This window comes from Nanorana parkeri, unplaced genomic scaffold (genome assembly GCF_000935625.1).
Source record: "Nanorana parkeri isolate BGI_ZX_2015 unplaced genomic scaffold, ASM93562v1 scaffold216, whole genome shotgun sequence".
Lineage (NCBI taxonomy): Eukaryota > Metazoa > Chordata > Amphibia > Anura > Dicroglossidae > Nanorana > Nanorana parkeri.
In genome coordinates, this window is record NW_017306484.1 from 369163 (window position 1) to 390753 (window position 21591).

Consider the following 21591-nt stretch of genomic DNA (forward strand, 5'->3'; position numbering starts at 1 on the left):
TTTTTTACAGATATACCATGACCTGGATGAATGAGAACCTGCAAAGACATATTTAAACACCAATATTTGTGCCCGGAGTTCAGCTTTAAAGTCCCGAAAAACAGATATAAACAGCACTTACCTCTTTTTTCGTGAACTCAGGTGGGTGGTCATTTTTGTCATCGATGACAATGGTCGCAGTTGCCGTGCCGATTAATCCCACATCCGTCCCGACCATGTCTTTGACCTCCACTGTTAATTCATACTGTGGGGCTGTTAATGTCTGCCAAAATAATAAAAAAGATGTGGTCATTCATTATCAATGTACATCACAGACATCCTGCAAGTGGTCTTAATTTTACACCATTCAAATTGTTTTCTAAAATCTGCGATAAACCTAAAACTGATTAAAAACCCCCAGCATGAGCTAAATAAGCCTGCATTGTCCAATTCTAACCACCGATCAGATTCAAGCTGATACCGAATATTGACAGCCGGAGAATGACATTTTTAATCTAATGGCTTTTATGGTAGAATGCAGACGGGTCTGATCTCAGACAGCTTGTTATACAAGGATAAGTCTTCACAAATGAAGTAAAGATGAGGGGAGAGATTTATTTCAACTTGATTTCGATGCAGAAGAGGGTTTTGCCTTTACCGGAATGGCCTACAATTGGGCCACGTGGGCCGTGCAGGCCAAATTTGCTTGATAAAATAAATTACAAGGCTTTATTTAACCATGCTTCTTTAAGGCACACCCAATATTCAGTGCAATGTTACATAAGGATAAGTCTTCGTAACTTAAGTAAAGATGAGCAGAGAGATTTTTCCCAACTTGATTTCAATGCAAATTTGAAGATATTGCCTTTACTTAAACTAGCCTAAAATGTAACCACGTGGTCTGCTTAAAGCAGAACTCTGGGCAAAACTGTTCTTAGCACTTGCAGTGCACAGGTAGCCCGAGGTTCTCATTTTTATCTAGGAGCTAAAATAAAAAAGGATTGGATGTATTGGATGTGAATACCCATGGCAGTAGAGGGGGGGGGGGGGGGGGAGGCTCCAGGGACCAGTGTAAGAGCAAGCTGGCTCAGAGGAACGGGTGAGTGTATCTGGTTCTACTTTAAGCCAAAAATCCCAAGACTTCATTCAACCATGCTCCTTAAAGCTACACCCAATATTCAGCTCAATGCAGCCATGTCCATTTTTGGTGTGCCTCTTTGGTGTCCCTCTTTCTCAATTTTCAAAGGTAGGTATGATTTAGGTGCCAGGTTTAGCTTTTTGGTTTGGGTAGCAAACAGTCAAGTGTGATGGGTAGGCCTAAACTGGCCATACATCTATAGCGTGGATGGGGGAATCCACTAGACCGATGTATAGTATACCGACAGCGGCGGGTGTCAGAATACCCAAACGATGACCTCAGCTGATTGGCTGTAGTCATTGTCAGGCTCCATTAACTTTGGAGAGGTTGTTCGCACATAGTGGGCCGTACAACGATGCATGGAACCGCTGTAAACATAAACAGCAATGCACTTTAATGTACACTGTTCACACTTTTGCAGAGGCCCACAAAATAGTACAAGCGCAATATTATGACGGATTCCACACGATCGCGGCTATATAATAGCCACAAACAGGCGGAATCAGTGCAGATGAATTTTTTTTTTAGTGTTTTCAGGAAAACCGTGCAGGAAATGCAAACACTATACGTTAATGGAGCCTTAAGCTGAGATTTTTTGGACCGACTCCTTCAACAAATGTCAATTGAAAAACTGAGTTTTGTCGAACTTCGGGGTCCCGACAGCGCCACACAATTTTGTCCCAATTAGGAGGACTTGGCCGAAGTGTGACCAGTGTATGGCCAACTTGGGAACCAATAGGCCTGAGCAACACCTTTTTAGTACACTGGTTTTCAGAGTTAAATTCAGAGTTGACCACCAAGATGTACCTGCCACTGAGTCAATGGAACTAGGGCTGTAGTTGTCATTAGTTGTAATTTTTTCTAATTTTTACTAATCGATTGGTTGCATTAAAAAGACCCTCTCTCTGTCTTTCTCTCTCTCTCTCTCCGCTCACCCACCAACTAACCGATAATGAGAATAGTTGCCAACTATTCTCATAATCAATTATTATCGATTTAATCGATTAGTTGTTGCAGCCCTAGATGGAACTAAAAAATCAACATGCCAAGATCTGGGACACTGAACTTATTCACTGCCCTGGGACTACCATGTTCCCAGGTATCAGAGAATATGAGCTTATGTTAGAAGCTTCTCAAAGCAGTGTTTCTTTCCAGCCAGGCTGATAGCAATACTATCTAAGTTTCATAAAAAAAAGTCATATAGAAACAGTTCATGCTTGGTAACTTTAAGAATCTGCTTTCTCAGCTATTCCAAAACATTAGTTTTCAAATTACAATGGAGACATGGAGGCTACATTAGTTCTATTCCCCAGCAGGGGATGTGTGTGCCTGCGGAGCGACACGCGCTTGTTTTGTCTAGAAAGAAAATTCTTTAACTACAAAAAGTAAAAATAAAAAATTGTGCCACAATACACGTGCCCTCTAGCCGGCCATTTTCCTCCCATCTTTTTGTGTCCATAGCGGATTACTTCTTCCTTTGTAGACAGACGCTCGTGTGGCGGTATGCGCGCCACCTTACCACCTGAGGTTCTCCGCAGCGCGGCAGTTCCAGAAGCAGCTGAGCACAAAAGATTATTTTCATGAATGTTTCACAGGTGCGAAAAGATCCTGGAGGTCGCCAGAAGACAATCTTGTAAGTTGCAAATCGATCTCTACCTGCCGCTGCTGCTTAAGAACACCCAGTAAAAGAAGAAAAAGAAAAAAAACTAAAAATGTAGTAAAAATAAAAAGGCCGGAAAGTTTATCTACTTTTTGTAGGAGGAAATAAAGTTGTTCTTTGCCTAAATTTATAAGCCCAGAGGAAGGTGTCAATAATTCATAATATTTTATAAAAGAATCCTGAGAACCACTAACTTTATTATTTATACCGCTGCAGTACCTTCTTGTATTTATAGTGCGGGCTCTTATGCTCAAAATGCACAAACTGTACCCAGAGGAACCCCCTAAGGGGAGCCCAGACAATCTTACTTCTTTAGGGGTCTTGTACATAGCTGCCCGTGGCTGTACGAGGAAAACTCCACCGCCCGGGTGGAATGGATCCAAAGATATTAGAAACCAGTTCCTGTAAAGCTGACTTTTCACTGGTCGAATTTCAGCCAAGTCATAAATTCGACCGGTGTTTGGCCCAGTTGGCACCCCTCCATTCAACAAAAGTCGACATTTTAATTGACTTTTGTCGTAGGTGATGATGTAGAAAACCTTGCCTTAGAAGTGACTTCGGTGTCAGTCAGGTGCAACGCTAATGTCCTTCCTTCAAATCCCATTTAGGAAACTATCTATGTGGACATTCACACGACAACTGCACCGATCCCTCATGGGTGGAAAAGGAGATCCAGCATGTGCCCGCCAGCTGAGCGTGTCCTCGCCCTGGCTTCAAACACTTACACGCTGAAAGAATACGGACTTCCACCACTGGATAATTTTATTGCATCTCGCAGAGCTTAACATAGTGCTGCCAATCAGAGGCTTATTTTTCGAGATCTATAACTAAGCCCCTGATTGGGTAAATGCTTTAGAGGGGAAGACCTAGGGAGGGACTTTAAAGTTATCCAGCAGAACTCAGTGGTGTGCAGCCGGATTCTTTCAGCATGTGACTGTCTACATGGAGGTTCCATGTTCTCCCCATGCTTGTGTGGGTTTCTTCCCACAATAACATGCTGGTGGGTTATTTGACCCCTGTTTCTAATGGGCCTAGTATGTGAGATAGGGTCCTTAAATTGTAAGTTTTAAGAAATGATTTGCTGATGTAAATGTTACAGATGTAAAGTACTGTGTAAATTTTCAGAATACAATGGCGCGGAGGATGCCCCAAAGGTTGTTTTTTTTTTTAGACCACAGGGATGAGAATGAGAAAAAATTCACAGCCATCCTCAGGAGCCATTTAAAGCAGGATGCGCCCTTTAAATCCAACAGCAAGCACTTACATTTTACCTTCCCCAATGACTACCATTCATTTAGCCAAAATGGAGAAATTTTGCCAAAATCTTTATACAAAAATTTTTTTTTGCTCATTCCTGTTCACTAGACCTATCTACAGTAGATTACCAAATCTATAATGAGCATTTCCTCTCCAGGGATACTCTTTGTAGAGCAATGTTTTGAGGTTACAGGCAGATCATCTAAACTATTATAAAAAAAATAGACACAGATACGAGAAACTTCCATGTGGCTAATTAGCATTACAGAAGTACAGAAAGGTTAGATTGTCACTGTGCTGTTGACCAGCTCATCGGAATATGAAATAATGATTATGACCCGTTGAGAATTCCTTCTCATTAACAACTTGGCATTTTGATGAAAGTATATGAGGTTCTGAAAAGCAAGAACACAGTGCTACAGTGTAAAAAACTATGCAACTTTACTATATAGAGGAGCATCAAGGTTCAGGGAAGCTGCGGGTTGGCCAGTTCTAACATTCATTACAATTCTAATGCAAAACGATGTGCATACTGCCAATACATTTTTTTTATTTTTTTTTATTTACTTTTTATAATGTATTTCTAAATCAGATCAGGGTGAGAAGAGTCGTTTCACGCTCTTGCAGGGCGGTTGATTCCATAGTGTGGCTTGAGCAGGCTCTATACAAAGAAAACTGTTATCTTTTAATGATCCATCCTTAACTCTCTTGCATGGCTCATCCACCCTCTTCTCACCTTTCTAAAGCTGCTCAGTCCCTTCGCTGGTTGCCAATTACACAGAGGATTCTCTTTAAACTTTTAACTCTAACCTACAATGCTCTTCCCAGCCTGTCCCCTCCATGCATTTTCTGGCTTATGTCCTGATCACAACCTCTGCTCTGCACATCACCTTTTCCTCCCCTTCACTATAATCACCTTTTCTGGACTTTTCATGAGTCTCTTCTCTGCAAACGCTTTTAACGTGCCTTGCAACCTTCACGTGCACCTTTAGAACTCACCCGCTTGAGCCAAAACAACTTCTTGTTCCACTTTCCAACAAGACACACATTGACACCTTATAATTATATACTGCTTATTGATCCAGCACTGCTTCCTCCTCCATCACCTGACAAGGTACATACACACCATCATCTTATACAATATACTGCCTATTGAACCAGAACTGCTTCCTCCTCCATCACCTGACAAGGTACATAGACACCATCATCGTATATACTGCTTATTGATCCAGTGCTGCTTCCACCTTGACTATTTAGTAAATTCTAGTCATCTTATGTACAGTTTACCTATTTCACACTGGTTGCTCCTCCATAATCTGGCAAGACACACAGTCATCTTATATACAATTACAACTTACTGATCCAGCACTGCTTCTCCATTCACATTTGACAAGGCAGACACTGACACCTTTTATACAGCTTAATGAACCAGCACTAATTCCTCCTCTACTATCTGACGAGGCACACAAAGCCATCTTACATACAGATTACTAATCCAGCACTGGTTCATCCTCCATCATCTAGCAAGGCATACACTGGCACCTTATGCTACTTATTGATCCAGCACTGGTCCATCATCTGACAAGGCACAAAGAGTGACCTTATATATAGCTCACTGACCCAGAAATGCTTCCTCCCCCACCATCTAACAAGGAGGCATACACTGGCACCTTATATTAAGTATACAGATCCAGCACCGCTTCCTCCTCCACCATCTAACAAAAGTATACATTGGCATTCTATATATGACTTCCTGATCTAGCACTGACTCCACCTCCACTATCTGATAAGACACATGGAGTTACCATATATACAGTTTACTGATGCAGCACTGCTTCCTCCTCCACCATCTGACAGTACTGTTTTCCAATAGCTGACAAGAAGAAATGATGCAAAGATGGCCTAAATCTTATAGGAGAAAAACATATGAAGGCAATGTCAGGGGGAGTCTTGTGACCTCTGTGAGAGGTAATAAATATGTAAGTTTCAAAGGATGTCACCAGCACACCATAATATCAAGTGAAATCAGCAAAAGTCCATTCATTGACAGAATAATGCCATTCAAGTACAAACACTTTTGGGGGCCGCACAGGATCCCCTTAATCAGGCTCAGAAAGACGACTCAGACTGAAGACAAATAGGGTCATTCTGTGCCTGATGAAGGGGACCCTGTGCGGCCCCGAAAGCGATTGTGCTTGAATAGCAATATTACGTCAATAAATAGACTTTTGCTGATTTTACTTGAAACTATGGTGTGCTGGTGACATCCTTTGGAACTTGTATATATCTCACGGTGCCATCCATGGTCACGGCGAGCACCCGCCTGTATTTTACAGGCTATCACCTCCGGTAAGGAGTGCAGCAAGACATCTATGTAATAAATATGTGGACGCGTTACATTTGTCATAATACCAAGCTGGGCTTGGTATTATGTGTAGGGGCAAGATTAAGAAGAGCTTAATGGTATGGGAACGGAATCATCAAATACCATGCCCACCTTTAATTTTAGGCATACGTTATGGTGGACATAGAGTGTTTTTTATTCATCTGCTCCACACAGGAGCTACTACACTGTGTTTATCCATTGGCAAAAAGTAATGTACAAGTTTTTTAATTTCCCGCATTCAAATGAGCCCAGCTCTTAACAAGAACCTAATAATGGCTCCTGTTTCTGCGGAAAGCACAAGCCCGCACTCCACCTAATCCGTACAAACATCTACTGATAAATCAACATGAGGAATAAGTGCCCTTGTTTAGCACACAATAAAATTGCAGAGGATTTGTATGTCAATTTCAGTATAAACATCCCCCATTCCGTCTGGCCTCCCTGCTGCACATGCATGCAGCGTTGGGAAGAGGCTGTTATCAGCTGCTCGTATCCAGGTAGTGCCCACGGATTAATGGCAGAGACAGTTGGAGACAATTGTAAGAGCAGAAGAAGAAATAGCTCTGCTTAGAAAAAGGTAATTATTGTGAGCTTGAGTAAGAGACAACACGAGCGCGAGGATGATGAAGAGAAAAATAATAATAAATGAGTATGAATTGCAAAGCGTCCGCCGCTTCAAATCACCACGCGACGCATTCAGAATTTTAAGGACTGCAGTCAAGAACAACTCTAGATAAATTAAAAATGGGTTATTATTAAACCGAGCGGCTCTTGAAATCAATAACTACAGCCAAGTAACACCTTGACCTCCTTTTCTTTTGGGAAGAGAGATAACATGCAAAGCCGCTACCTGAAAATCTCACAGGTAGTCAAGGAGATGTTATTAAAATGGCTATGAAAGCTCTAATTTAAAGTAAACCAATAATAGGATTCCAAATATACAATAATACAAGAATGACATAATGTGTGAAAAAATGCATTGAGAAGGGCCTGCACTTACACTCTGTGGCCAAAGCTTTGTGGACATCTGACCATCATACCTACTGTATTGTCAGAATTATATGGACAACCCTCCAAGTCTTTGACCTTGGGTGTCTCCAGTGATGGCCGCTGTTAATGCTACAGCATACAAAAACATTTACATGGTTATTTACAAAAGGGTGAAGAATTTGAAGAGGTCAGGAGAAGTGAACAATCTAGGACAACATCGCTGATTTGGAAAAATTATCCAATTCATCTCACTTTCCAGTGCAGCTATGTTGTCCTAGATTGTTCACTTCTACTGCCTTCTCCAAACTCTTCACCCTTTTGTGAATAGCCCTGTTAGACAATTGTGAACTTCCAGCCTTGTAGAAACAGTTTGGTGAAGGCCCTTTTCTGTTCCTGTGGACAAAGCCATTTCCATAAAGACATGGTTTGAGGAGTCTGGCGTGGAGGAACTCGAGTGGCCTACACAGAGCTTTGAGCTCAACCCAACTGAGCTCCTTTGGGATGATTTGGAATGCCAGTTTCCAGCCTGGTCTTCTCATCCAACTTCAGTAGCTGACCTCCCAAATGCTCTTTTGGCCGAATGGACATAACTTCCCACAGACACACTCCGAAATCTAGTGAAAAGCCTTCCCTAGAAGAGTGGAAGTTGTTAGCCAAGAGCAAATTCTAGTTATGCTAGTTAACTGCAGTAGAAAAATAGGTCACAGACCTGACTATGCAGTCTGACAGGTGTACTTGGACAGATCTAGTAGTCTTTAGGCAGGTTACTTATGCCAGTGTGTGTATATATGTATTTCAACGGTGCATTTGGCTGTTTACTTGCAATTCAGCATCTGATGCCAGTGAGCAGTGCTCATTTACTGAGCACACACACAATTTGACAGTGAGCTCTTCAGCCATTTATCAGTAAAAAACAAACCTGCGAGCCACCAATGAAGGTCAAACCCGGAGCTTCATCCATATTTAAGCTCTTTCTCTTCCCACCTTCATATTTTTTCATGAAAGATTATTTCTGGCTCCAGCCTTTCTCTCTCGCTCCGTACTTAAATCCAGGTAGCTTCAGAAACAAGGCATCCCGTCGTGCCTGAAATGAATCGGCAAATGATACGGGTTCCTCCTGCGGACGGGCAGAGAAAAGCGCCGGGCTGGAGCTTTGTTGTTATTGAGATATCGTTCTGGAATATAAATTGCACTAATTTGAAATCATCAGAGGGAAAATCAAGTCAAAAGGAATTTCAATTGTCCTCTTGCTCCCTTGGAAATGAAGAAAAGGTATTTGAAAGCAGAAGAGAATGTGATAATGGTAAAGCACGCCTATTCTGTAATAAGGGAGAAAATGCGGAGGCATAATACTTTATGGTCGGCTTCCTTTTGTTGAATGCAGATTGCCATGTTTGGCTCAGTGTAATATACAGGCCGGTAGCTGACTATAAAACTGATATGGCAGAACAGGTTTGGAGAGTATTAAAAAAAAAATGTATGGGATATGATGCCACTGAGCTGCGCATTGCATGATAATGTAAGCTTGAAGCTCCTTGCAATTTGCCTAGAAGTAAGGAGGGTAGCACTGTGCGCCAAATAGGGCCCTATGGCTTTGCTTAAAGAGACTATCACATCTTACATCTCACATCTTACATCTACAGCTACCTGCACCATTGGGATCTCGACTGTTTGATAAGGAACCACTGCCTTCTTCCGAATCTGACATTTCCTGGAGTCTCAGATTCCCTGGACTCGCTCTGAGCTTTGTGGTTCCTCTCACCAGCCACTATGCCATTACAGTACACAGTAGTGGCCAGCAGATAGAGCCACTGAGTGCAGCCTTAATTCTTGACCTCCGCCCTATTACTAAACCCTCTTAGCTTCCCAACACTAACACCTAAACAGACCCCTAAATTAAGCCCTTCATTCTTAACCTGCAACTCAACCCTTAACTCTCGTAACTCCTAAACCATACCTCACAACCTCTACTCCAACACTTAAGCCTTGTAACCCTCTCCTAACTCATAGTTACATAGTATTTGAGGTTGAATAAAGACACAGGTCCATCAAGTTCAACCTATTGTGTGTCTGTATGTGATTGTGCATGTGTGTGTGTGTGTACACGAATCCCTGTGTGGTCTAGTTTTTTAGAGTAACTGTACCCCCTGTATGTTATGGTCTCTGAGGAAGGTATCTAAATGCTTTTTGAATGATTCAATTCTCTCTGCTTATACCACTGCTTGTGGCAGCAAGTTCCAGATTTTAACCGCTCTAACTAAAAAAAAAAGCCCCTACGCCCCTTGTGGTTAAACATTTTCTCCACCAGTTTTAGGTGGTGGCCTCTAGTCTTTGTTATGGAGTTTACCGTAAACAGTTTATTGCTGATGTTGCCATCACCACTAAACAATTTGTGCATCAAAATCATGTCTCCTCTTAGTCTCCTCAATTCTAGCGTGAACAAGTCACCGTGCTGTTTTGCCATCCACCAGTCCTGGCAGGTCAGAGCAGTCTTTCAATTTCCCTCATAGTTCTATCTTCCAGTGGCTACATCTTCTCCACATCTATTTCGGTGTACCGTTGCTTCTCCTTGGCCATTGGCAGGCCACTTATTATGTAACTTTTCCAAAAGCAAGCAAAAGTTAAATTCTCTTCTTCTTAAAAACTCTCCTAGCAATATTTCTATTTTAACTAAAGTTCTGCTTTAACCTCCACCTCAATAATCTACTCATCTTGACCTGCGCCAGAAGCCACTGTGTGGACAGCAAGCAGTCAAGTGCACCATTGAGGCCTTGGAGCCAGAAAAAAAAGTTTAGAGCATTCAATTAACATCTAGTAACCCCAAATGAAACACAAATTTCATCTTGTGTTCCAAATTTAAGTTTTCTGCCACGCCTACCTCTTACGAAGAACCTGTAGCCCATGCCAAGTGCATGGTCCGAACATTGCCCTATCCTGACCTGTACCTTGTTATGTTCTCCCGCCATATGCTTTAACCTAGAGCTGTATTTAAACTGGATTTATGTGGGGATACTAGCCTGGTAATATTCCTATAGAATAAGTGATAAATTATCTTATCCTATGACCTTTGAGAACACTGGAACAAATCTACCCTTTGCTGCATACATGAGCTAACACCTGAGTCTCCTAAGAGCCGCATTGGCCTTATCCATAACTTTTAATGTAGAGGTACATTAATCTCCACATGACTCTGTATTAGGATGATTTGGGGTACTTATGTATTTCAAATTAGGATGATCCATCTCTAAGAGCAAATGTAGTCCACATGGGAGTCCAGGTGGTCCAGCCCTTATTTGTTTGCCCCTGCGTTTGCCCAGGGCATCTTTAAACGGTTTGAACTTTAGCACAATCAACAACATAGATATTGATACATACCTCCATTATCTTCCTGAAGAAGCAGAGCTCGCATCTAAGAAATCTGTAGAGTGGTCTTTATTCCACCGCCTATCTAGCTTTACATTATGGACAGTAGCGTAATATGAATTTGTCCTGGACTTGATATTGGCCCAACCTGTAGCCTGAGGGTCACAGGCAGCCCTTTCTTCCTTGCTATGCAGACCCCAGCAATCATTAGTGAAATCATGGATCTGTAAAGGGGCTACAATGGCAGTCATCTCTAGAAGTCTCATGTAGCATGTCCCCAGGCTCTGACTATCTCCTTATCATCTATAGTGTATCTTCAGAATATTAGTTTCACCTTTTAAGTTGCATTAGTGAAATAAATTAACTTTGCACGATATTCTAATTATTCGAGTTTCACCTGTATATATATATATATATATGAAGTATATACAGTATATACATACACTGTATCATATACTGAATATTGTTTTGCGGCCCTTTGGAGCTGTCAAGGGCCACAGTTGAGCTCCCTACACATTGCAGGTTGACAACACTGCTCATTGACCTCTCACTGTGAGAAGCCAAAAAAAGTTTTTTCTATGTAACAGACTCCATCCAATTTTTAATCGTCAGTCCGTGACACAGAAGCACATAACACTTTCACAGCTTCCTGGCAAGCTATACAAGCATCCCAATGTCTAATGAGGTCAAACACCCACAATGCTCCTGCCAGAGACTATGTAATCCAAGAATAGCTTTTCCTTATTCACACAAGAAGAGGTATTTCTGTATTCAAAATCTAACTTTCTAATGCTGGCTGGAGTCCTATTGATTCATGTTAAGTGTGAATTTTAATAATAGGTCCATGTTAACGCAGAAGTGAAGGTAGATAAATAATACCCCCGGTAAACCCAGTAATGAATTCATTAAGAAAAACCTTAAAGTGTATTTCCACTTTTGCAGTCAGATTTGAGAAATGCCCTCTATATGTCTGTTATGTGTTCCTATTCATACAGCATACGGAAAAATATTTCTTACTTTTCATATTTTTCTGTAGAGTCGGGCGCTGGGCAGACTGCAAAGTGGCAGGAAACTCTGGTTGTCTCCATGCTGTAGAAAGACTGGGGACACAATGAGCTTCCTCTCTTTAACAAATCTTTAACCCTTTATTAGGACAGACAGTGTTCAGATCTTATTTATACCTCATAATGAGATCTGTCAGCACAGTACAGACAGGATTAATTATGGATAACATTAATGCCACTGGCTTTACAACATTCTACAGGAAGCTGTCTGATAGGAGGGAACACAGCATTCATCTCATCAGTGTGTTGCTCCTCCTTTACTCTCCAATTCCAGGCTGGGGCTGACCTTGACTAAACTGTTTTGCTTTTGCTAAAGGTGATAGTTACACTGGCCCAGCTTGACCCCATGTAAGTATATGCACATTTTATACCTGATCAGCCCACGTAGATCCTGTGCAGCACAGTAGTAGTCAGAGCTAATGCAGTGCTTTACAGCAATCTTCCAGGTCCTGTACTGCAATGAGCCGAGTGACTTGTGAAAGCACAGGGGGTGGCTCGGCACAGTCGCCATTTAGAGAATGCCTAGTTACTAGGCCCTAGTATATTTATCAATGAATACAAGGTGTTCTCTGATTGAATGAGGGGTGGTGACGTTACAATCTGCTCCTTGTCCAATCAGAGACCCATTTACAGTATATTAATTCATAAACATTGTAGGTGTTTCCTGAATTGCCACCGATCTAGCAGACAACCCCCTGTGTTTTCATAGCACAGGGGACGTTGCTCAGCTCAGCTCTGTACAAGACCCAGTAGTGTAAAGCACTGTAGTAGCTCTGAATACTACAGTGTTTACAGCAGGGGTGCCCACAATTTTTGTGTTAAGATCTACTTTTCAAATGACAAGCTACATGAGATCTACCAACGAAAAAAAAACCTCCCTCGCTCTCTCTCTCCTGGCTGTCTCTCCTCGCTCTCCTGGTCGTCTTTCCTTGCTCTCTCTCCTGGTTGTCTCTCCTCTCTCTCCTGGCTGTCTCTCCTCTCTCTCCTGGCTGTCTCTCCTCTCTCTCTCCTGGCTGTCTCTCCTCGCTCTCCTGGTTGTCTTTCTTTGCTCTCTCTCCTGGCTGTCCCTCCTTGTTCATCCTCCTGGCTGTCTCTCCTCTCTCTTGGCTGTCATTCCTCATTTTCTCTCCTGGCTGTCTCTCTTCGCTCTCTTGGCTGTCTCTCCTCTCTCTTTCCTGGCTGTCTCTCCTTGCTCTCTCCCCTGGGTGTCTCTCCTCGCTCTCTCTTCTCTGGCTGTCTTTCCTCTCTCTCCTGTCTATCTCTCCACCATTCGCACCCTTCATGATCTACCAGCATCAGCTTTGAGAGCTACTGGTAGATCATGATCTAATGGTCACCCCTGGTTTACAGGATCCTGGTGAGCTAACCAGCTATATCATATGCAAGCTTACATCGGGCCAATGGGCACCCCTGGTTTACAGGATCCTGGTGAGCTAACCAGGTATATCATATGCAAACTTACATCGGGCCAAGCTGGACCAATGTAAGAATGCAAAATACTTTAAACGCAGAGTTCTGCTTTAACTGATGTAAAGAAAAGTGGGGTCAGATCCGGCGAGCGCCATCTAATTCGAAAACTGAGTTGCACATTATTCGGCGGGCAAGACAATTCGGTTTTAACTGCGAATTTAACTGTTTGCCCTTATTTCCACTTTAAATCACAAATGAATGTATTTCTCTCATAGAAATAACTATAAGAAATAATAAGCAGTTCTTCTCATTTACATTTCAAACAGATATGGATTATTAGGCAGGAGTCAGATTTTGCAGAGAGCAGAAATCTAATTTGCTTGACGCAGGACCTTGTAATTCCCATGCGATGTCTCGGAGATAGGCTCCCAGGTATGAAATCAGATGGCGGATAAGGAAACGTCGGCGGCTCCGAGACCTCGGTGTGTCTGGTGTACGACCTGTGATTGGTTCCATGCCGAGTGTTGCTAAAGAGTCAGACAAAACTCAACAAAGGATCACGTCGCCATGGCAACAGCACACACATCCAATGTGACAACTTTGGCTTGTCCTAAATCCTTTATGCATGATCCTTATGAAAGTCCTTTAGAGGAAAATGATTCTCTTTTTACCCGGAATCTATCATGGTAAAAATTCACACACCATTGAGTCCATGGAAGGAAAGAACTAGCTCTTTTATATTCAACAGCACAAAGAGCAGGAAATCATGGCCCCCTTTTTTTGGCTATGGCTACATAGTTATTTTGGTTGAAAAAGACACAAGCCCGTCTAGCTCAACCTATAACGTAAGGCTACAGTAAAGTCTAATTGGTTGCTGTGGATAACTGAACTTTGCGATAACTGAACTTCAAAAGAAGAGCTTCATCCAGGTTGGAGTCGGGTTTGCAGCTCTGTCAGCATTTTATTGCTTTTCATGGCTCCATTGGGGAGGTTTGCAATCACTTCCAGCCATTCCTGGAGCAGTAGATGGAGGCTTACGCCCAAGGCCTGCATGACTGGGTTTGGAAAGGGAGGGGGTGGCAATATGTCTGTGAAGGTTCTGATTCATCCAGGTCATGGTATATCTGTAAAAACATAAATCAAGGTCACATCCAACTTGCTTTCAGAATTCTGAATTGAGAAACTTAGTTGGATGACCAGCTAGACGTCTTCAAGAAAAATACAGCATGTCCAGTTGCCTTGATTTATTTTTTACAGATGGGTGGCAATAGTTAAAGTTGAACCAGGGTGCAAGTAAAAAAAAAAAAAACTTGAGTAAGTGACATTTAAGTTAAAATGTTTTTAATTTATTTCAAATGCTAATTCATTCACTTACAATGGCTGCTGCGCCTTGATGTTTTAAAGGATTAGTTTCCTGCAGAATCAGCTGGTCCCCTGAGCACTGGTCCTGATATCCTGTTCTAGGGTGGCTCCTTTCCCTTGCAGGGTCCTATGGAGTCACTCTTGTGTGTGCTAGTAAGCGGCGGGTGTCTCCACAAACACAGGCAAAGCAAGGGCAAGCTACTCCCCTCCCCCCTTCCTCCTTTCACCTAGCTAGTAGATGCACAGCTGCTGGAGGCTGCTCTACCCCTTGTGACCTTGTACGGGACAGGACGTTTCGAGAAACCAAGCCGAGAGAGTTGGAGATGTTTGGAAACATGATGACTGTAATTTCTTGGGCAAAAATTGAAAGATACTGTGCTGGGTAATGTATATTTGTATAATCTGGATCCATTATTGAAAAAAATGTTTGAGAGTTTAATACTTTAATATAAACATGTGCATTTATTATTATTTTTTGTATTGGAGCCTGCAAAGCACTGCAACCCTGTTCAGTTGATCAATGCATAGGGTAAGTGAATAAAGTAATACATGGGCTACAAGCAGTGACGCAACAAACACCATAGCGACCCAGGCAAAACACTCCTTGGGGGCCCCGGGCAGGGGGGGGGGGGCAGCCAGGACATCCCCCTGATGCCGTGCGGGCCGCCTGGGTTGCTATGGCATCTCAGGCTGCTGGCTGTCACTGGCAGGTGTGAGGAGGAACGTGTCGCTGTTAGATCACCGACAACCTGCCGCTGCTGTGTCAGTGACAGCCAGCAGCTGCGGCGGAGGATGCTGGGCCTGGCATTGGCAGCGGAGGAGGAGGCGGGGCCGGGGCGACGGAAGAGGAGGCGGGGCCGGTGACATCAGAGCACGAGGGGCCCGGCGATGGAAGGGGAGACAGGGCCAGGCGATGGAAGAGGAGAAAGGGCCTGGCGATGGAAGAGGAGGCGGGGCACTGTGCAGGAGGAGGAGGTGGACAGCGGCTCAGGGCTGACAGGTAAGGGTTGTGACCAGCCCACCTGAGACCTTGCAGAGCCCACCCTAGAGAGTCTATGGTGGGCTCTGCAGGGTCACTCTCAGGTGAGCTGTTTGGGATCTCAGGTGGGCTCTGCAAGGGACGTAACTAGAAATCACAGACAATTTTGCTATGGGCCCCCGTGATTTCTAGTTACGCACTGGACTACGAGTGGGGTGACCATGGTGGCAGATGGACCCTGTATTTTATTCATTCAAAGATACTGTGAATGGCCAATGCAATACTTCCTAATTACCGCAATTAGGGCAACTCTGTGTCAGTTGCATTGCTAGCAAAAAAAAAATTGCTTTGTGCATAGCCAGGTACCTTTCCCTTCTCTGAAACGCATAACACACCTAAAAACTATGTAATGATAGAAAAAGTCAAAGTAAGTTGAAACTGTTCCCGAGGAATCCAAACTCTTTTCTTTCCATAACGCCTATTGTGGGAATGTATTTTCTTCCTTCCTGTTCTCCTGATATTGGCTGGCTGGGTCACTTGGGGAATTATATCTCCCCACCTGTAACGTGCGCTCGCTTCTCTCCTCTCAGCATGAAATGAGCTCTGTGATTCATTTTAAATGACATGAAGTTCAGCAATATAATATTAAAGTGGCAAGCGGAAAAAAAAAAGTCAGAGCCTATAATCCCCATCATATAATATGTCTCTGTGCTCTGTAATTTGCGCAGCGTAACCCAGATACAATGAGCCGAGGAAGTGGGGTTGATTTATCATCCCGTCTATTAACTTCCTACCAAAAAAAAAGAAAACTTTCAGCGTGATAGATGAAAGGAAAATAATGCAAATGGTAAGAAATATTCCTCTCTGGAGGGTTACACAACCTGCAGGGGAGATTAATAAAGCACAAACCGGTTATTTTTTGCTTCATCTTCATCTCTTTCTTGCCTAATAATGCATTTGCGAAGCATGGTCAGAGGGACCGGGGCACCAGATAAAAATTAGGGCTGCATTAACCTTCCCGTGACCGCTTTACAGAGATGAATGGAAGGCAAGCAAAGCAGAAAGTTTATGGGAAGAGGCATTTAACAAGGGTATGCCCTATTGCAACTCACTCCTCATTGGCCTTCCACTACACAGGATATCCCCCCTTCAGTCTATCATGAATGCAGCTGCTAGACTCATCCACCTGACCAACCGCTCAGTGTCTGCATCCCTCCTCTGGCAATCCCTGCACTGGCTTCCACTCGCCCAGAGGATAAAACTCTAAATATTAACAGTCACTTATAAAGCCATCCACAACTCTGCCCCCAGATATATCTCAAACCTTGTCTCAAAATATCACCCTAACCGTCCAGTCCGCTCTTCCCAAGACCTCCTGCTTTGCAGCTCCCTTGTCAACTCCCCCCATACTCGCCTCCAGGACTTCTCTAGAGTCTCTCCCATCCTCTGGAACTCTTTACCCCAACCTGTCCGTCTATCACCCACCTTGACTGCCTTTAGGCATTCCCTAAAGACTCATCTCTTCAGGGAAGCCTATCCCACCTCAACCTAACCACTGAACCATCACGCTCTCAAACAATTCATTCCCACACAGCTACCTCCTTATGTATCACTTCTCCCTCCCTTTTAGATTGTAAGCCCTCAGGGGCAGGGCCCTCCTTACCATCTTGTCTTGAATTGTATTGTGATTGTAATGTCTTCCTTATATTGTAAAGCGCTGCGCAAACTGTTGGCGCTATATAAATCCTATGTAATAATAATAATGTAATAATAATAATAATATGCCAGTTCTTATACTAGGGTCCCTCATGGGTGTGGTGTCAGAAGGACTTCCTGTACTCACCATGAAAAATCAGAGGAAGGGGCGCGGTTTTACAAGCCATAATTTCATACAAGCCATGTAACGAATAGGTTCAGGCCCTTTTTTTACATCTATTAATAACATGCATATTTAGTGTATTTGTTAGTTTTCAATAAGCCTTTTTGTTCACGTTGTGGTAGTTTGGGGAATATAGCACAATGGTGAGTGCTACGTGACCACTCCGGAAGCCGACTTTATTCAGGACGGCAGTAAACATGCCTTGTGTGCATAGCTTTCTCAGCCTTTCCAAATCCTACAGCCTCCCTGGCTGTTCCTTGTGGCTTTCTCAGCCTTTCCAAATCCTACAGCCTCCCTAGTTGTTCCTTGTGTGGCTCCACCACAGCACCTGGCTTGGCCCTTGTGTGTCTCCAGAACACACTCTCTACTGGCTTGGCCCTCGTGTGCCTCCAGCACACACACTCCACTGGTTTGGCCCTCGTGTGCCTCCAGCACACACACTCCACTGGTTTGGCCCTCGTGTGCCTCCAGCACACATACACACACTCCCCTAGTTTGGCCCTCGTGTGCCTCCAGCACACACACACACTGCCCTTGCTAGGTCCAGCTGCACCGTAATGAGGACCTGTGCAGTCACTACCAAATTACAGTCCATGGAATCTGGAGTCTGTCTCGACCAGAGCTCAATCGGACTCCTAGTAAAATCAGCCCCAGAACAGAATGGTTTTAACCGTACATTGAGCTACCAAAAACCAACTAACAGTTTTGTCTAGACATAACATTTTTTTTCCCATGGGTTCTTTTTAATAGTACAGGTAGAAGTCAAACTGCAAAGGTTATGAAGGTAGAGTATGGCTGAACAACATTTGAGAAGAACTGGATTATACGTGAGAAGATGTCCATCTGCCTACTCCAGGCTAGACAATAGTCTTATTATATATCACCAGTTCCCATGACTTCAGAATTTACCATCAAGTACCGACCGTTACATAGCAAGCTCCAAATGGTGTACAATTCATCTGACTGCCACAGAGCAGAACGGAAATCTGCGGCTCCACGTATATTTTTTTTTATATACTCTTTCAGTTTCAGTGATTACAGGCAAACTATTAAGTGTTTTACCTTAGTGGTTATGGAAAGGAATCAAGTTCAAGGAATGCAATTTAAAAGTTTCCAAAAATCTAATTTAAAGTTTGTGTCATTTCGGAAAGTGCAAACTTCGACCGAAGGAGCCATACATTACGGCATTAAAGAGGCAGCTTCAATTACGACCTCGTAATTGGATGAGGTTCGGGTCCATCATAACTAGTGAAAAATATTGATACCATTAAAATCTTTAAAAGGTTATAGGAAAAAATGTTAAAATACCTGAGAGGGGAAAAAAATTAAATACAAGTTTATCAAAGAAGAATTCATGGCTTGAAGAATAGCTACATCTTTGTAAGCTTACAATAATACATTCCAGTCATGTCACAATATACAGCAACACGTGTACCTTCCATCATCAATGGGAACACTGACAGTGATAAGAACCTAGTAGATGTGGGGATTGAAGAGCCACACCCAGGGCCGGATTTACTCTCTCTGCTGCCCCAATGTCAGGTTCCTCAATGCGGCCCCCTGTATGCAGGCTGCATAAAAGTGATCTCGGCGACATCACTGAGATCACTTGTACAGAACCATCAGTGGCTTCCCCACTGTACATTTAGCCCTGCTTGCCCAAAGCAGGGCTAAATGTAGAAAACAAATACCCCCCGACGCCCGGAACTGCATGTCCCGGGCGTCGGGAGATAGGAATTCAACACCCCTGCTGCCCCTCTACTCCCTGCTGCCCCGAGGCCAGGCCTCAGTTGGCCTTGTGGGAAATCATATCCTGGGCACACCAACTAGAATAGTCCAAATGTAGCTTTATTCCATTAGGGTCAAATAGAGTAACCAATGTGTTTTGGGGGTCCAAGACACACCCCCTTCATCAGGGCTTAATGGGGGGAAATCATGTTGGTGGTATACCTAAAGAAGTCAATGGATGCAACAAGTTGGGAAGAGTTTTCAGATGACATCATCCCGAGAGAGAAACTAGTTGGTGATCGTAATTGTGAAATAAGAAGTCATGTATGTGGACTACAATCTCAGCAGCATGAAAGTAGTATTGAGATATGATGGGAGTACTTTGGAAGCAAAGATTGTAGTCCTCCCATAAAACAATATACAATTCACAGAGCTATTCGCCTTATGAATCCCTGTATTCATGTGTTCTGTGCAAATAGAGGTAAAACTAATCCTCTTAGTATATTTTCTTTTCAGGTCAATTATAATGTATTGTCCCAAATAGAGACAATCACGAAGATTCTTAGCATTTTAGGTCGATTGTGATGTAATATAATACCACCCAATGGGCACTAGATGGAGCTGAGGATCATAGGAAATAAGTATTAGTTACCTATGCTCCTCAGCTATCTAGTGGCCATAATGCAGTTTTCCATTACATTATATTTGACCTAAAAAGAAAATATATTAAGAACATTCAATGTTTGCCTCCGCACAGAACGGACGTTAACAGGGTCATAGGATGAATGGCTCTGTGAATTGTTTAGAACTAGACCCCGTAGTGTGTTAATGGCAGGATCTCCAAGTGAAAATAAAGGCAAAAAAGCTTGAAAAAGGAAAGTAGTGCAGCCACCTTATGTAAAGACTGATATGCTGCAAAATATTACATGTTTGTTTCTGGGTTTAGCCAGGGCTGTCCCTATAATAAGGCAGTTGCATCAGGTGGCATCTCTTTGGGGGGTGACCATAGTTATGCTTTAACAGACATGTGTCTTCTTTCAGCCCAGCTAACAATGGAAGAGAATATTTGCAGCTGTGCAGAGAATAAATTATACCCACAAACAGAATTTTTTTATTACCAGCCGGCGTATCGCCTTCTCCGGACATCAATGACTCTGCAATTTATAAGCAAAACACTTTCAACTTATATATTTTCTCCTTATTCACTTGGCTGCCCCTGTCTCCCGTCAATGAGACATTGCGGCTGCGGCGGGCGAGTCATTTCAGAACGGCGCCCGGGGTCAAATGTTCTCTGAATTTGCTGCAGTCACTCGGCCTGACAAGTAAGGACGCAGGAAAAATAGAATGTACTTAAAACATGGATAGTACATCTGCTTGCTGGATCATTAATAATGGTGGTGCTTTACATGATGGAATTCAGAGCGCGCGTCTAGAAATGGTGTCAGGCCACGTGTGAAATAATCTTTTATGGACAGATATAAAGAATGTGTTACATGTATATAAATACAAAAAATATGATAGCACTTAAAACAAAAACATTGTTTCATAGGTGAAAAATAAAAACATCCATCAAAAGCTTAACCCCAAAAAACACCAATCAATGCAAAAAAGAAACAACAACAACAACAACGTCCATTTATAAATGTTTTAACACAAAAGACAGTTTTCACACATTATTTTAATTGGACTCAATAGGATAAATGTGTGAATCTTACGTGACAGACCCCTAAATGTATGTTTAAATGTAATTAGTATATACTGTATACTAGGGATGCACCAATACCAGTCGGTATTGGGTAGGAGTACTGATTTTCTTTTTCCGGTACTCGGCGATACCGATACCGGAAGTCCCATTAAGGAAGCCACTCGCCACCTGGCTTCCTGGCTCCATGCTCTCTCATAAGCAGGTGACGAGGGAGCATAGAGCTGGCTGGCTTCCTGGCCAATCAGGAAGCCAGGGGCGAGTCATTACCCACCCCCCAGTGACGATTGTGCCCATTATAAATTGATTATGAAAATAATTGTTAGCTGCAGTCCTATGGATGTCTCCTTTTTACTCTGGCCCCTAGACCAAAATGAGCCGTTAACCCCCTGGAGTGTGCAGTGCCTGGGGTATCCCCACTGCAAGGGTTAATTTTTAAAATGAGTTCTTCTTTAACTCTTACACTACATTTTCTCCAAGGCCAAGGAAGGAATTTACTTATTTTACTAAAAGTAACTTAATCTCCGATCTCCCGATGCCCAGGACATGCAGTTCCGGGCGCCAGGTGGGTAGTTGTTTTCTACATTTAGCCCTGCTTTAGGCAAGCAGAGCTAAAAGTACAGCGGGGAAGCTGCCGCTTGTTTTGTACAAGTGATCTTGGTGACATTGTATGCAGGTCTGCCATTCTCCATGG

At 43.0% G+C, this 21591-nt stretch overlaps 1 protein-coding gene across 1 annotated transcript in view; it reads right to left on the reverse strand.

Annotated features, from left to right (window-relative positions):
* CDH13 (cadherin 13) overlaps nt 1–21591 on the reverse strand; it is a 557182-nt gene that overhangs the window by 99823 nt on the left and 435768 nt on the right. The window contains exon 8 of the mRNA XM_018555891.1: nt 122–262. Coding sequence (XP_018411393.1) covers nt 122–262 — 141 coding nt within the window. The remainder of the gene's footprint in view (nt 1–121; nt 263–21591) is intronic.